Below are 16,451 nucleotides of genomic sequence, written 5' to 3'. Positions count from 1 at the left end.
AACAAAATGCAAATCATATTCTTCACTCATAGCCTTTTCAGCATACAACCAAGCCCAATTAAAATTGCTGCTGCAAAACACCCAACAGCAAATGATCCCCACTTTTGCACCATTAACTCTAGGTATAGATCTACTCCTTACATCTGCGCAAATGCCAAGCTAAAGAGCAACACAATGTCTCTAGTCTTGAGTGTGGGACATACTGCTGAACCAGAAGCTTACATGCATCTATAAACAACAAAAAGTTACTTACAAACACAACATTTCAGTCTTTTTGCAATATTCACAGGAGTTCAAAATGAATACTGGAGAACAGGAACGAGTCAGCTTACCGTGTCTCCAGACTTCTGTAGCGTCTCCATCATAGAAGCAGCCTGTTTGATATAATCTTGGATTTGAACCAAACGCCCCACAATCTGGTTGCGGTCAGGCTGAAAGTGTCGAACACAAAAACATCATGTTAAAGTTACTTTTAAGCTTTGCCTGCTGATCAAAATGATGTTTACTTCCGTGTTGAAAGTTAACTTGGTAAGCCACAAACTACAGTTGACTAAATGCTTTCAGACAACAAAAATATTGTTGGCACGGGCCTAAACAATTAAATAACATAATGAAGCATACCCATTCGGCCAATCTAAATCATAAGGTAAACCCTCCAAAAACTACAGTAACATACACAATTATAGAAATCAATGCTGTTTCTTTTTTCCAAACATGTGTGTGTGTGTAGATGCAGACATGTATGTGTCTCATTATTGCAATCTGAAATAAAACATGACTGTTATCAGACTTATATTCTAAGGGAAGCTCTTCTAAAACTAAAAGTGATAAAACGTTGTATTTTACCGACTTGTAGCGTAACGTACTGACCCCTTGCTCAGTATTGTTGTTACGGTTGATCCTGGGCCTGCGACTGCCACCACCACTGGCACCCTCTGCCTCTCTGTTGTTAGCTTGTCTACGCCGACCACGGGCTTGGGAGCGCTCATTGTTACGCTCTCCATCTGTGCTGTATTGCTGCAAATTATCAGTGCAATATTCAATAAATGTGATGTGTAATTCCATCGATTGATTATCATTGAAACACAGACCCTTTGAGTCTACTAGTACTACTGTCTAAATTCTATTCAAACCATCCCCATCATTTCTTCTGTTGCTCTCTTTTCAAAAGAGAACTTGTGATTTCTATCTTAGCAAATTATTAAATCACACAATCAGGGAATTAGCATGCCTCAAAGTGTTTTTATTACTCCTCCCCCCCCCCCCCCCTTCAAATTAAAATTCTCTGTAACCCCTCCCGACATTTCAGTAAAATTTTTAAACGCATTGGCCTGAGAGAAAATTAAAGAATCTGCAAATTGTCTCTAAGAGCCTTAAAACAGACAAGTAAACAAGTCGCGTAAGGCAAAATTACTACATTTAGTCAAGCTGTGGAATTCACAGAATGAAACTGAATGTAGTCCGCCGCTAGTGCAAAAGGCAGTGAAAGTGACGAGCCTGTTTGGCGCGGTAGCGGTTGCGCTGTGCTTCATAGCATGCTTTACTGTACCTCTCTTCGTTTTAACTTTCTGAGCGTGTTTTTAATCCAAACATATCATATCTAATGTTTTTGGAAACAGGAACCAGACCTGCCTACCCCTGAAATGTACCATGTGTAGTTTTGGGTGTGAAAATAAGGCAAATGTGTAGTTTGGCAGGTGAATGTGTAGTATTTCAATTCGATCAACCCAAACCGCAAAACAGAACAGTTACTTGAAGTTATACCGTACTAAAACAAACACTCAACACTCCAAACAAAACTATTACAATGTGAACAATACTCCTCATACAAATACAAACAAAGCCCCCACAAAAATACAAGCCAAGCATTAAGTTTATTTGTTAAGAAAAAAATTATTAACTAGTTTGGAACATTTGTTAAAAAAAAGCTATGTTGAGGGGTATGCAGTTCATTATACAGTGGGACCCCCTATTCAAGACCTGTGACAATCTGAGAACATCAAGTCACAAAAAGTAGGGACTGGGACTGGAGTATGTGTATCAACATGAAGGCAAATTTGCATATAAACAGAACAGGTTTGCGTCGGCAATAATATGGCAGATCATTGCCTCTGCTCTGGTTACCGATCTCTCAAAAGTGAGCTTGTCTTGGTCTTCTTTCCCTTCTTCACAAAACAGTCGAATTTCCTCTGCTTTGGTCGGGATTTCTCGAATTCCTGATGGGAAGTGCTTTTCTTGTGGCGGTTACAGTCGTAAAGCCCACTGTGCTTCTCTGAAAAATCCGTGTTGCACACAGTGCAGTGGGCAAAATGCTTCCCTTTTCTCGACGAAACTAGGCATGAATGCTCCTCATAGTACTTTGGCAGAAAAGCCTGGCTGGGAGTTTGACCAAGCTTCTTTTTTTTGCTCCGTGGCGGTTGATCGCCAAAGTCTTCTGAATCCGTGTTCGTCGCTGTAGCCATTTTTTTCCCTCCAGAAAGAATGAGCTACGAAGTGACCGCGTTCAGAAAAGTATGTGCTGAAACGCCCGCGATAGTTGTAATAACAGCAGCAAGACCAACTGACTACGCTACTCTCGCGGGCGCCGGGCATGTTTTGCACGCAGTACACAACCGGTAAGTACAAATTATGGATCGGAACTCGCTCGCGTTTTTGCGTATTCAAAATGTAAAAATGTGTAGTCGAAACGAAACGTTTGCGTAGTATAAGACAAGCATGCGTAGTTGCGTAGTTTGGGGACCAAAATCGTAGTTTACTACGCTCAATGTGTAGTGTAAACAGGTCTGAGGAACCGACAAGGAATAAGATGAAATAGTTTTTAAAACGTTTTCGGAAATTTAATTTTAATCATAATTTTTATATTTTTCATTTTCAGAGCTTGTTTTTAATCCAAATATAACATATTTATATGTTTTTGGAATCAGAACATGATGAACAAGAAGAGCAAACGCTCGATCGAGTCACTTTCGCAGTTCTGAATATTATATGAGGCATCAGATGGACAGGAAGAAATTGCTATTCACAACACAATGAGTCACGTTCACATAAAATTTGAGCCCGGTCACTTTTATAGTTTCCGAGAAAAGCCCAACGTTAAGTTGTGTGTTGCCGAACAGAAAAGGCTAGTTATCTCCCTTGTTTTTCTGATAACGTTCGTAAAAGGCTACAGATGTAAATACTTTGATGTAAAGAATAATCCTACAAAGTTTCAATCACATCCGATGAACTTTGTCAAAGATATAAAATGTCTAATTTTTTCCTTTGACGCTGACCTGTGACCTTGAAAAAGGTCAAAGGTCAACGAAACCATCGTTAAAGTGTAGAGGTCATTGGAGGTCACGACTAAACAAAATATGAGCCCGATCGCTTTGATAGTTTCCGAGAAAAGTCCAACGTTAAGGTGGTGTCTACGGACGGCCGGCCGGACAGACTAACACTGACCGATTACATAGTCACTTTTTCTCAAATGACTCAATAATAAGATAAAAGTAATTTTGGGTTGTTTTTAAAAAAAATAATTTTAATTACAATTTTCAGATTTTTAATGACCAAAGTCATAAATTAATTTTTAAGCCACCAAGCTGAAATGCAATACCGAAGTCCGGCCTTCGTCGAAGATTGCTTTACAAAAATTTCAATCAATTTGATTGAAAAATGAGGGTGTGACAGTGCCGCCTCAACTTTTACAAAAAGCCGGATATGACGTCATCAAAAGTATTTATCGAAAAAAAGAAAAAAACGTCCGGGGATATCATTCCCAGGAACTCTCATGTCAAATTTCATAAAGATCGGTCCAGTAGTTTGGTCTGAATCGCTCTACACACACACACGCACAGACACACACACGCACAGACACACACAAACACCACGACCCTCGTCTCGATTCCCCCTCTATATTAAAACATTTAGTCAAAACTTGACTAAATGTAAAAATCAAACACTGCTATACAATGTCACACAAGTTCCTGTCCACATTTCAGGCTGCTCACCTCCTCCTCATAGGTCAGTTTCTGTTTCAGTTTTTCCAGAGCGTCTCGCTGTGCTGTGGGTGTGTTGCGTGTTCTGGACAGTGAGGTCGGTGTGCGCTGTTTTGGTTCACCATGAGGAGGTGAATCCATGGACAGTGACTGCTCACGTTCGCGTTCTGGGTTGCCCTTTGACTTCTTCCTCCGTCGACTGTCAGCTGAGGCAGTTGGGCGAAGGTCAGACAAGTCCTGGAAGAGAAATAAGAAAATTGATGTCTACGCAAACATGCGACTATAAATAAAGAACCCACTAAAAGCAGAAACTACAAAGAAAAAGTATAAAATCAGAATGTTATTCAGGGCTGAATATTGGCGGTCGCCCAATCGCCCCCGGGGAGTTCAAATCCCGCTAGCTACAACAACCACCCCCCCCCCTCCCTCTTTGCCTATTCACTTCACCCCCTCTCTTATCTTATCCTGCGCTGACCAATCCTTCAGAGACTTCCCTCTCAGATAAAAACTCGGTCATTGACCCCGGGTAAGAAGGTCTGAGTGTCTGGACAGGCAGCAGTGTTCAGATTGCAAGTACGGTCATTCAAGGCCAACCAGCTTTTACAATGCATCTGCCTTTGATCTGACCGCCCATCCAGAGCAAACATATTCCCCCTCTGTATTTTTCCTTTGATGTGCCTGCTATGTACCACTGATCCAGTTTCTGGGAAATGTATAGGTCATTGACTGCAGGGATACTCATTAAGACCGTTTTCTAAAATATGTTAACACCAGCTTTGCTGACCAACTCAGTACAAGTTGTACTACTGCTGTCAATTATTTCCCTTCAACTAAGGAAGTAAAAAAAGCAAACCGATCCAGTATATGTGATAAAGAAGAAAAGACAGACCTTCAACAATAGGATAAGGGGTGCAACTCTGCAACTCTTCTGAATCAAAAGCATAAACTATGATAAAGATCACCTGTAAACAATTCTAGGATCAGGAAATCTGAACATCTGTTTGTTTTCATTAGGAAATAAAAATGAAATATAATGCTTTTGATTATTTATGACTTAAGCTGTGGTAAATTTGGCTGGTATGCAACTTTTATACTTCTGCTTGATCTAACAGTAATATTAATAACACACACATAAAGAAAAAGAAACAAAACAAGAAAGCAACTTAGAAAAAAAATTGTAGTCAGCTTTTTATACTTGGTTTTAGTTTTACACAACAAAAAACATAATTTAAATAAAGCTGGAAAGACAGGTACAGGGATGTCGTTAGGCGTCGGACATCGGACATATAATTATAACAATGAAAATCCCCAAATGTCCGATTCACATTGCCGCATGTCGGTCAGATGTCCTATCGTTTTAGCCTGAGCGTGGTCATTGTCCGATATGTACTCCATTCCTTCGGACAGCGCGATATTCGTTAATTTTAATTTCAAGATACAAATCTTCTAAAAGACCGAACGCTCTTGTGTTCATCTGACACTGAAGTTGCCAGTGCCGCGTGCGGATCTTTTCTTTTGTCGGGAATTCCCGAACCGTTTGCGGTATGCGCCGTTTGGGTATAACCGTCTCGGTGCAGCGCACTGATCTAAAAATAGTGGATTATTTTTTTATCAGTGCATGCTACAGGAGTACGGGAGACAACTCCAACTGACTAAATTTGTCGTCTGCTTTTGTTTTCGATACGAGACAAAGCACTGAATTATGCCGCTGAAAAAAAAAAGCCTGCAAAAGATCAGCATTAGATCAAACCGATCATTTTGTTTTTCAACTTTTATCCAAATCATGCAGTTTGTAATCAAAGTAAGAGCTCTGAAGTTGTTCATGTTGGTTTCTTTTTTGTGGTTTCTTTGAAACTAAACAAATACAACATTATACGCACACTCTGTTGATGTATTTACTATATTATGTGTGTGTTCTACAGCGCGCGCGCGTGGGTGTGTGTGTGCGTGGGCGCATGACTTTGGAACATTTCCATGGAATGTGTTATAAATATAAGCTGTTTGGCGCAAATTCATAATGTCCTATTACACTTTCTGAAAGCGGTCAAATGTCCTATTGATGCTGAAGAACTCAGGACAATTGTCCTACATGTATGAATTTGTAGCAACATCCCTGCAGGTAACGTGGCCGGCAGGTGTCAACCAACACCAGTCAGCCACGGGAGCGCCAAAATCAGACAACCTTCCCTCAAGAAACTGAAAAGTCGTATGATTGTAGCCACGTGGTGATAGAGGTAGTGACGTAGTTCATACCAATGGGAGGTAACTCACAGAGTACCTGCTCATTACCAGGGCTATTTTTAGCCTTTTTTTGGTGATGGGGTTGCTTCCCTTTAAAAATGTTAGACGGGTAAGCGTTTTCAGAACCTAGCATCAATGCTATATGTGTTCGGAGTAAGAATATGTAATTTAATTGCTGATTTACTCTTTTGTTTAAAGTGTGTGTTTATGTGGTAAGTAAAGTTCCATAGTAAATTACTTTGTAAATTGTGTGGTAGGGGGTACATAAAGGGGGTAACTTTTAGTGAGGTTTAGTGTGTGATTGTGTGAGAGGGTGTGAATGTTGTTTTGATTTCTTGTTTCTTTGTGGCGGCTTTTATTTTAAATTCTTTATTAAAACAAGGTTAATTATCATTATATTAAAATATAGCATTTTAGTCATCAAGTTTTGTGTGTGTTTGTGGTAGTTATTACTATTAGTAGTGCAAATCCACATGTATGCATAATAAGTATGAATGTACGTCTTTTGTGTGTGGTTAGCAAGCGACAAGCCACTGGGGAGGTTGTAAGAAATCCCGGCCGGTTGGGATTTTGGGGGGGCCGGTTCAATTTTTGACTTACCCTGACCGGTAGCAAAAAAAGTTAAGGTACTGTTTCAGTTTCAGAATGTGACGCGATAGTTTTGAAATGGGAGATAAGTGAGTCAGTGCAAATGTGCCACATGAAAACCAGAACACTATTTTCATATGTGTGTATAAACTGTCATACCGAAAAAGAACAAGTCAGCAAATGTTAAAATGTATATGAAATATATCATAAACAGTGCGTTAAACCAATCACTGGTAGCACAATTATCAGTATATTATCACCTTTGAAACCCGATCCCTGATAGTAATTAGTACAGTTATCACACTGAACTCCTTATTTCAACTCTTGGAAATAACTTCTGATGTGCTGCTTATTCTTACTCACCCAGTTGTTGATGCGTATATCACTTGGAAAGCTGGTCAAACTTAGAGAATCATCTTTGTCCGAGCTGACAGACCGAGGCCAGTTACTGCTCCGCTGCTTCGTCTCCGACTTGGACTGCTTCAAACGTGGGAACCCTCCTCCTGTTGCCATCTGATGGTAAATTGACAGTACTTATTTATACATGTGCAACTGCTGCAAATTTCAGAGGCAAAAATGACCTATTATTATCAACAGCACAGCTATAGGTTGATGGAAACAACTTCTCCATCCATTTGAACACATGGGCATGAGGTTATTATGCTAACAAATAAATCTGAAACAAGCTTTATTCAGTTTAAGAATGTTTTAATTAGTTCATTGTATTTGCCACTTATACATGCATGGGCACACATGCAAAAGTGTATGCGCATTCCATTTTCACAGAAACATGCCATGGGTTAAACTGGTTAAAAACAAGGAAAGGGTGAAACTGAAACAAGATTATAAAAGTATTTTAAAAATTAAAACCTATAGTTCTCATCCTAGTTTAAACCAACATCCATCTTTACTACGAAGATAAACCAAACGTTAATTATGCATTTTTATTTTGCAATTAGATTTAACAGTAATAACACTAAAAGTAAAACAAATTTGGTGCATAAGAATTGAGATACACATTTTTGCTTCAGTTCAAATCGATGTCTTCTTAGCCAAAACAGAAGGCATCTCATGCCTCGTGGATGTCTTCTCAGTTGTTTATCGATATGGCTTGTCACTTACTGTGTTAACTGGTGTCAATTTACTTTATAGAGTTATCACTCCCAGATAATGCAGATGTATCGTGTTATGTACCGTTTGTACGAGTACGTCTCCTAGTCCCACTGAGACTGAGACTGAGAGTGAGACTGTCAGTGTCAGTGACAACATGCACCATCCATGGCAAATAATGACAGAATGTACTGTACAACTACTTAACCTACACGACGCTTTTTATATTCATCCATAGAAAATGATTTTGAAGTTTTATAGTTATACCGGTCGAACAGGACAGCAACATTCTAAAACAGGATTAGCAACAGAAGAACCGCTTCGAAATCGTACAAGTTTGTGGCTGTGCAAAGCAGTTCAAACCCAAGCCTCAGTCATTCTTGTAAGCAGTTTTGACAGTGCCAAATACCTTTTTCAGATGAGACTCAGTGGCAGTCCCTCACAAAGCGCTGCCTTGATATTGTGTTTGTCAAAACTATTACTGAGAATGCGGTTCTCAATAGTCAAGCACCGCAGAAGCCATTTTGACGCCTGCGCATGAAACTGAAAATAGTTGCCCAAACATGTTTTAGACTTTGGTGAATACAACAAATAGCAACCATAATGCCGACTATGCGCACTGAAAATGCATTTTAGGTAAGTCTCTTACATTGCAAAGAAGAAAACTGGAAACATCTGTCATAAAATCGTTTTCAATGGGAGACTACATTTATTGGCGCACGCAATATTTTACAAAGGTTGTGATTGTACTTCCGTGCAGATAACTCTTCGCTTCCGGTTTGTTAAGAGCAGACGAGACTGTCATGTGAGAGTAAAAGTCGTCAACAAAAGCAAGAATCGCAGAAGGTTGAATGTTCTGAGTGTTCAGATAGGAATCCGTCATCTACTGGATCTGAACTACAATTATAACAATGAACTGAAGTGTGTGATCGATAAATCATTGCAGAAAAATGTCTATCATCCAAGTGCAAGGAGGAGGTGGGCGGGTAGCCAGCGACAGAACCTCATTTGTTGGTGTTCGTGTGCCACCAGAAATCAAAATCATGGTGAAGAAGTCGGCTAAAATGGACAAAGACATCGTCAGAAAGCTGCTCAAACGTATGCTTCTATGCACACTGTATTTCGCCGTATTAACACTTTGGGCCTTTCTTTTGTCGTTGTGGTTTAAACTGTGGATATTGTGCAGTGCCACTGTCCACCTACAGTAACAACTAACTAGTGGACACAATTAATGTAGGAAGGCGTCACTATACTTAAAGACTCAAAACAATTACCTTCACCTGGTGTCATATCCCTTCCTGGTCACTATTCACAGTGCCAAGGACACTCAAATGATTGAAGATCTGCATGGGTTGCATGATGCTTACATTTGATGATTATGATTAGGACTGCACATTTTTTGGCAACTCCTACTGCATGAGGTTTTCATGCTTAGTAATGGTTGATTCTGATTCTGAAATGCAGTTGATCAAGTTTAAGATTTTGTTTTTTATTAGCTCATATTGTTTTCCGCGCATTCTTGCGTAACTGCATCTAGATTCAATTTTCATTCAATTAATACACGGCTTGAAACTGGATTGTGTAACAGTATGTATCAGAATGATGGAGCGTCGACAAAAAAATTGTGACGGGCGCATATGCCTAGTGGATAAAATGCAGGCCACCTATGGTTGAGTGTTCAAATCCCGTCCATGTCTGGTGGAGTAAGGATTGGGTTTTATTTCGATCTCCCAGGTCAACTTATACAGACCTGTTTGTTTGCCATCCCCCTTCATGTGTACCGGCATAGACCTATCTAATATAGGTCCCTGGTACCGGCAAGCACAAGACCAAATACGCACGGAAAGATCCTGTAAGGCCAAAAAAAAAAAAATAGTCTTTACGTTTTTTCTACCGACCCTATTTTTTTCGCGCGACCCTAGACTTTTTTTTGGCATTTGGGGAAAAAAAAAGTCTTTGTTTTTTGGCAAAATAACTTAAAAATATGGGGGTTTTTTGGGGAAAAAAAAATTCCCGACCTATCGACCCTATTTTTTGGCCTTACCTATACCGTAAACAGACACTTTTTTGTGTGTGGCCTAATCCATGTCAGACTTTGATGGGTTATGAAAACACAAATATTCCAAGCATGCATGAATTCACCGAAATCAGCATAATTACATAACAGCCGGACATGTACAAATCCACGTGCAAAGAACACAAGCGTACATGGGAGTTTCAGCCCATAAATTCAGAAGAAGAAGAAAACAAGTTTTAGTCATGGTGCTTTTATTTTTCAAGCCCCCGGTTGTCTGGTGGTGTTTGCTAAACTTAATGTTTCCTTGTCAAATCTTTCATATTGAATTCATTTTTTTTGTTTGTTCATGCAGTGGCAATCCAGAGTATTGATGGGGAGGTAACTTACGAAAAATTCAGTGGCTTGGTACAAGGAGCAGGTGACAAGACAGATGAAGAAACACTGGGCGTTGTCTTCACTGGACTTCTTTCTGTTGTCAAGTGTGCACTGAGGCATTCCACCACCTCACTTAAACAGCAGGTAGTTGTTTTTAAATTCACATGTAACTCCAAATAAATGTTAACATGCTCCTTTCATTTCTTCTATCATAATAATATAATAATAATAAATGAGCATTTATATAGCGCACCATCATAACTTTATAATTATGCTCTTTGCGCTTGACACATTTAAAATTAAATCATAACCTAATTGCACCAGCAGTTGGGACTATATGACAAGTATCTGTAAACTTTGAACCTGTAATGCGCTTTGTTTGGGAAGAGCTGTTTAAATGTTATTTTATTATTGTTATTAAGTACATGTAGTAATTTGTGGAACAAGTAAAAAAATTAGAGTTTTTCATGGATGTTTTTTTTTTGAGATGTGAACTTTTTGTTGGCATAATGACTTTTCTCAAGGCATTGTTAAGTATTGTGACGGATTAGTGAGAAGAAGCAAAGCTAGCTCTGACACAGCTAAGAACATGCTGTTAAAGTAAAGGAACCTTTACTGGGTGAGAAAGAAAGGCTCATTGAATAACTGATTATGAATGAAGATCAATAAATTACAACTTTGAATAGTTTGTAGAAAATGACAAATTCACTTTACCGTACAAGGTTTTGACTTGTTGATTTGTGTTCAAAATAATAAATGCTACCTTTTTTTAAAACTTTATTCAGCATTTCAAGGAGGACTTGGAAGAGTTAGGGTGAGTAACTTTTTCTAAATCAAAAGACAAAAACATATAATCAGAAAGCTCAGTCATATACTGCTAATTTTTGATAATTCCAATCTTATCTGAATGCAATTTGAGCTGAGGTTAGAGAGAGTTTTTTTATTGTATTAAACCTGAACATGTTTGTTTTTTTGTTTGTTTGTACAGTGGAACATAGTATGTCCTGGACACTGAACTTCTTAAGCCTTTTCACTGTTCTTTCTTTTTGTGGGAACATTTTAAAAAAGGATAACATTATTATTAGCGACATTAGCTAATCTATACAGATATAGATATATACAAATTTGTACAGGTCCTTACAGATATGTTTCAAACTGTACACACACAAATATGAGAATGATGTGTCAAATGTATTGTTTCACGATGTAGTAGAATTAACTTGCTCTAGGTTAGGAGTGAGTCTTGTCTGTTTGCAGGATATCTGCTGAGCTGGCTGAAGACCTAGTCAGTTGTATCTTTGGTCCAAAGTGAGTATCCTGTCTTGTCTACATGCACGTCTGTCTGTCTGCCTGTATAAAGTGTGTGTGTGTGTGTGTGTGTAAGAATGTGTGTGTGTTATTAATTGTTAGTGTCTATGTGTGTGTCTGTGGGTGTGTTTGAAGTACAAAGTAATTGACTTTCAATGTGCCACACACAAAATGTTTGTTGGTTACAGATTTTATGAGCATTCATTGTTCATAAGGTACAGGGTGACCCCCCAAAAAGAGTACCCTAACAAAACGTCATAAATTGAACAAAAATAAAGCATTCTTCATAAAATCTTTTTACACACACAAGTAGCCTCTGCATGATTTGCACAGAAAATTTTAGCATTCTAGCTTGTCTTTCAGGAAACTTATGCTCATTCTACAGAACATGCTCCAAATTCAATCCCCCACATTTCTATCTTTGGGGGTTCCTGAAAGACAACGTCTACAGGAACAACCCACAGACAATCACAGAACTCAAGAGAGCCATCACAACAACCATTTGCGGAATCTCGCAACAGGAGTGTGTGCGGGTGATTGATAACTTTGCGCGGCGAGTTCAAGTTTGCCTGCAGCGGCGCGGAAGCCATTTGGAGCATGTTCTGTAGAATGAGCATAACTTTCCTGAAAGACAAGCTAGAACGCTAAAATTTTCTGTGCAAATCATGCAGAGGCTACTTGTGTGTGTAAATAAATTTTATGAAGATTGCTTTATTTTTGTTCAATTTATGACGTTTTGTTTGGGTACTCATTTTTTGGGGTCACCCTGTATGACGAGTTTAGTAATCTGTTTAACAATAACTGACATACTAACCTTTTTGTCTGTTTAACTTTTGGAAGTGATGTAGACCTCATATGTGCTCGGCTGAATTCTGCACGTTTTTCAGACGTGCAAGTGTTGATACCCGACTGCTTGAGTCAAGACCACGACTGCCTCAGCTTCAGCAACTCAAGTGGAGAGTTGATGTCGCCATTTCTACCAGGTAATGTTGAACTTGTCATTTTGTTCAAATGCTGCGCTCTTAAAACCAGTTTTCTCAGTCTAGCTTGCTGCGGAAAAAGGATTTGTTTGCCGAGTAAACAAGGAAGCTAAGAATATAGAACTATTTTATCTCTTTTTTTCTATGCGCATAACTGGACCCATTTTTTCTCTTTTTGTGCAAGTAGCTAGCTCATTCCTATCCAGTATTCCAAAATGAAGGATACAGTAAAAAAATAATTTTTTTAGAACTGGGCTAACTGCTATTCAGCCTCAGTTGACTGATTTGTTCGATTTTCATCTTTGGTTAATGGAGGTGGGATGGAGTGAGAGGTGTTTGTTTATTTTATAGTATCAGTCAATACCAGTGTTAACTTTGGCAGGTGTGTGTCGTGTGTGTGTGTGTGGAGGATTCATGACTTTATTTTTTCAACATAAATTACTGTTCCTGGAACATTTATGAATGTTTTTGCAATCCGATTGAGCTAGCTCATTCAGATCTTTTTTACTTCTGATTTTTGTAACAGATCCTCTTGCCTGTCTTTGTTTCAGTGTGTTGAATCGAGTGTTAGAACCTTCCATTATCTTGGAGCTGACTTTGAGCAATGGTACCACCAAGACTTTCGAGGTGAGTTCATTATTTAGTCCTGAAAAATCAAATGACATGTTTTTCTTGTGATTGTGCTTTGAATGTGTGATCATGTATTTGTGAACATTGAAGGGAGGGAGTGAGTGTGGACATATATTGTGTGTGCATGCAATTAGGGAGAGAGAGAGAGAGACAGAGAGAATTTGTGTGTGTTTTGGAGCTTGTGGGTATATGTGTATGTCTGAGTTTGTTTTAAGTGTTTGTCTCTATGCCTTTCTGTGCACACATGCTACATTTTACAGTAAGGAATCTTTATAATTTACTATTTTCTTTGTAAAATGTAATACTTTTTTTTTTTTTACATTTCAGGTGCCTGTGTCACAGTTCCATCAGCTGCGTTACAGTGTGGCGTATGTACTGAAGGAGATGGAGGACCTTGAAAAACGCAGTATACTGAAAATCCAAGACTAAATTTATGTTTCTTTATTTCAATTTTGTCATAGACCTGTACCTTTTTTTGTGCATTGTTTTTATGTGTAACTTGTTTGTGTTTTATTTTTATTTTTTATTTAATTTTGTTTTATTCACTTTGCACATTACTGCCACTTTCTGTAAAAGTCAGTGCACACTTCTGCTTTGTTCCTAATATCGCCAGCTTCTGAGTGAGTTCCAAGCCTTCTTCCAATACTTCACATTGTTACATATTTTGAGCGGTTAAAACATGTCTAATTTGCACATTCAGTAGTTGGATGAATCAGGTTTGTGTGAGTGTGTGTGTGAGAGAGAGAGAGAGGTTAAAATTATTTGTGCAGAGCAGGGTCTGCAGTTTTCGATTCAATTTAATCCTATATATTCAAGACTCAGGGTTTCATTGTTCCCATTACCACATGAAAATGTGTACATTGTATCAGAGCTGCAAGACTTCAGTGTTCATGTCATTGCTGTCATACCAGCAGCCTAAACTTCAATTTTTCTGTATTTCTTTTACTCCAGTTCATGCTTGATATGTAAAACATTTTGATTCCTTCTAATTCTATAAGTTATGGCTTGTCCCGGTTCTTTTTGTTTTTGTCTTTTTACATTTAGTCAAGTTTTGACTAAATGTTTTAACGTAGAGGGGGGAATCGAGACGAGGGTGTGGTGTGTGTGTGTCTGTCTGTCTGTGTGTGTGTGTGTAGAGCGATTCAGACTAAACTACTGGACCGATCTTTATGAAATTTGACATGAGAGTTCCTGGGAATGATATCCCCGGACGTTTTTTTCTTTTTTTCGATAAATGTCTTTGATGACGTCATATCCGGCTTTTTGTAAAAGTTGAGGCGGCACTGTCACACCCTCATTTTTCAATCAAATTGATTGAAATTTTGGCCAAGCAATCTTCGACGAAGGCCGGACTTTGGTATTGCATTTCAGCTTGGTGGCTTAAAAATTAATTGATGACTTTGGTCATTAAAAATCTAAAAATTGTAAAAAAAGAAAAAAATGTATAAATGATCCAAATTTACGTTCATCTAATATTCTTTATCATGTTCTGATTCCAAAAACATATAAATAAGTTATATTTGGATTAAAAACAAGCTCTGAAAATTGAAAATATAAAAATTATGATCAAAATTACATTTCCGAAATCGATTTAAAAACAATTTCATCTTATTCCTTGTCGGTTCCTGATTCCAAAAACATATAGTTATGATCTGTTTGGATTAAAAACACGCTCAGAAACTTAAAACGAAGAGAGGTACAGTAAAGCGTGCTATGAGGCACAGCGCAACCGCTATCGCGCCAAACAGGCTCGTCACTTTCACTACCTTTTGCACTAGCGGCGGACTACGTTCAGTTTCATTCTGTGAGTTCCACAGCTTGACTAAATGTAGTAATTTCGCCTTACGCGACTTGTTGTTTTTGTCGCACTTAGTGTGATTGAAAAAAGTGTGTGTGAAAGTATGGATTGATATTAACTGTGAAATATGATGCCATAAGTTTTGATAAAGGAGATTAGATGTTTTACATCTAGTAACACTTTTCTGTTTTCACTTTGTGATTTTTGTTAAGGGGGGGGGGGGGGGGGGGGGGTATCTTAATAACTGTTTGGTCTTCTTCTTTGTTTTACAAATCTTTTTTTCAGGGGTGGAAGGGGGGGGGGGCAGTCTGTAACTTAAAGAGCAGTACATTATACTCATAGCTGCTTGTTATTTGCTGAATGAATTGCTCATTGTGAAACTCTTCATCACATTCATCAGTAATGTGTCACATATTCAGTGTCTTTATACTATAGTGTGAGCAATCAAATTAAGGTTTTCTGTATTAAATGTTGTCAGCTCTGCTTGTGTGTAAGGATATGCCAGTTTGTGGAGTTGTGTGTTTGAATGCATGTCTAGGGTTCAAAGGCATTGGTAGTTGGGTTGATGGCAGTTGCATACAAACTTGCCTAACAGCCTTCGAGTTCAAGGTGTATTGAATAAATTTGTATTGAAGAGCTATTCGTTTTCTTCAGTGTTGTTTTTCTTTTCATTCTTCCGAATCCTTTAAAGACAAAAGACCATTACATTTGTTGGTTAAGTCACGTGTTAGATATATAACTTGAAAGAAAGAAAGGAACTGATGGCGAGGGAAGTATGTATGTGGTGCTTGGCTGTTTATGGCGCACACAAAAGCGATACTTTAACTGATGAAAAATGACAGGTGTGTCTTTGAAGTTCCCAGAACTCGCTTAGCTCACACAATCATCACACGCACACACACACACCCCCCATTCCCTCTCTCTCTCTCTCTCTCTCTCTCTCTCTCTCTCTCTCTCTCTCTCTCTCTCTCTCTCTCTCTCTCTCTCTCTTTAAAAGAAGTGCCGGTTTTAGTCTTGATTCGGCCACACACAAAAGTGCAACACACTTTTAATGACAAGAATAACAAGCTGAACAGAATTAAAACCCGGACAATACATCACTTCACGTCCTCATGAAAACTGAAAGACATTGTGTCCGTCTCGCAAAAAAACAGTTTCACGCAGCGGTGAAACCACGTTTGTCAATGTTTTTCATTTCTTCAAATATTTCTGTCACTTTTCTTTTTCCTTTTCTTTCATTTCTGAATAAGGAGGTGGGGTGGGTGTGTGTGTGTCAAGAAAACACGAATGCATGGGTGAAAGTAGCCCGTCAATTGACTGAAATCCGTCAATCTGAAAATAAGTCTGACGGAAATTCCGTCAATCCGCAATTTTTATTAAAAAAAAAGAAATTTTTTTTATTTTTTTTTTATTTTTTTATAAGCGGA

At 38.5% G+C, this 16,451-nt stretch overlaps 2 protein-coding genes across 6 annotated transcripts in view; one reads left to right on the top strand and one right to left on the bottom strand.

Moving 5' to 3' along the window:
• The window catches only part of LOC138969151 (pericentriolar material 1 protein-like), a 76,197-nt gene extending 67,718 nt beyond the window's left edge, over positions 1-8,479 (bottom strand). For 4 of the 5 annotated variants that reach the window (XM_070341868.1, XM_070341870.1, XM_070341869.1 and 1 more), the window contains exons 1-5: positions 8,326-8,479; positions 7,170-7,319; positions 3,990-4,214; positions 847-1,017; positions 333-431 (exon numbers count right to left, since the gene is read on the bottom strand). In XM_070341868.1, coding sequence (XP_070197969.1) covers positions 333-431; positions 847-1,017; positions 3,990-4,214; positions 7,170-7,319 — 645 coding nt within the window. In that variant the 5' untranslated portion in view covers positions 8,326-8,479. The remainder of the gene's footprint in view (positions 1-332; positions 432-846; positions 1,018-3,989; positions 4,215-7,169; positions 7,320-8,325) is intronic. The other variant, XM_070341871.1, reaches the window with a different exon arrangement.
• A 207-nt stretch (positions 8,480-8,686) lies between these two features.
• LOC138969156 (COMM domain-containing protein 5-like) lies at positions 8,687-14,640 on the top strand. The gene is made up of 7 exons (XM_070341878.1): positions 8,687-9,014; positions 10,286-10,452; positions 11,094-11,122; positions 11,566-11,616; positions 12,504-12,599; positions 13,148-13,223; positions 13,554-14,640. Exons 1-7 carry the CDS (start codon positions 8,867-8,869, stop codon positions 13,653-13,655), a joined length of 669 nt encoding a protein of 222 aa, XP_070197979.1. The 5' UTR covers positions 8,687-8,866; the 3' UTR covers positions 13,656-14,640.
• The last annotated feature ends 1,811 nt before the right edge of the window (positions 14,641-16,451 follow it).

Source organism: Littorina saxatilis, linkage group LG6 (assembly GCF_037325665.1).
Source record: "Littorina saxatilis isolate snail1 linkage group LG6, US_GU_Lsax_2.0, whole genome shotgun sequence".
NCBI classification, from domain to species: Eukaryota; Metazoa; Mollusca; class Gastropoda; order Littorinimorpha; family Littorinidae; genus Littorina; species Littorina saxatilis.
Note: the sequence above shows the minus strand (reverse complement) of the source record. Positions and strands in the feature narration are given on the sequence as shown.

What these genes read in the sequence shown, in the direction of transcription:
- LOC138969156 (XM_070341878.1), top strand. Translation starts at nt 8,867, where the DNA reads ATGTCTATCATCCAAGTGCAAGGAGGAGGTGGGCGGGTAGCCAGCGAC. An exon ending in GAGGACTTGGAAGAGTTAGG is followed by an intron (nt 11,123 to 11,565) that starts GTGAGTAACTTT and finishes GTCTGTTTGCAG; the next exon opens with GATATCTGCTGAGCTGGCTG. An exon ending in GTACCACCAAGACTTTCGAG is followed by an intron (nt 13,224 to 13,553) that starts GTGAGTTCATTA and finishes TTTACATTTCAG; the next exon opens with GTGCCTGTGTCACAGTTCCA.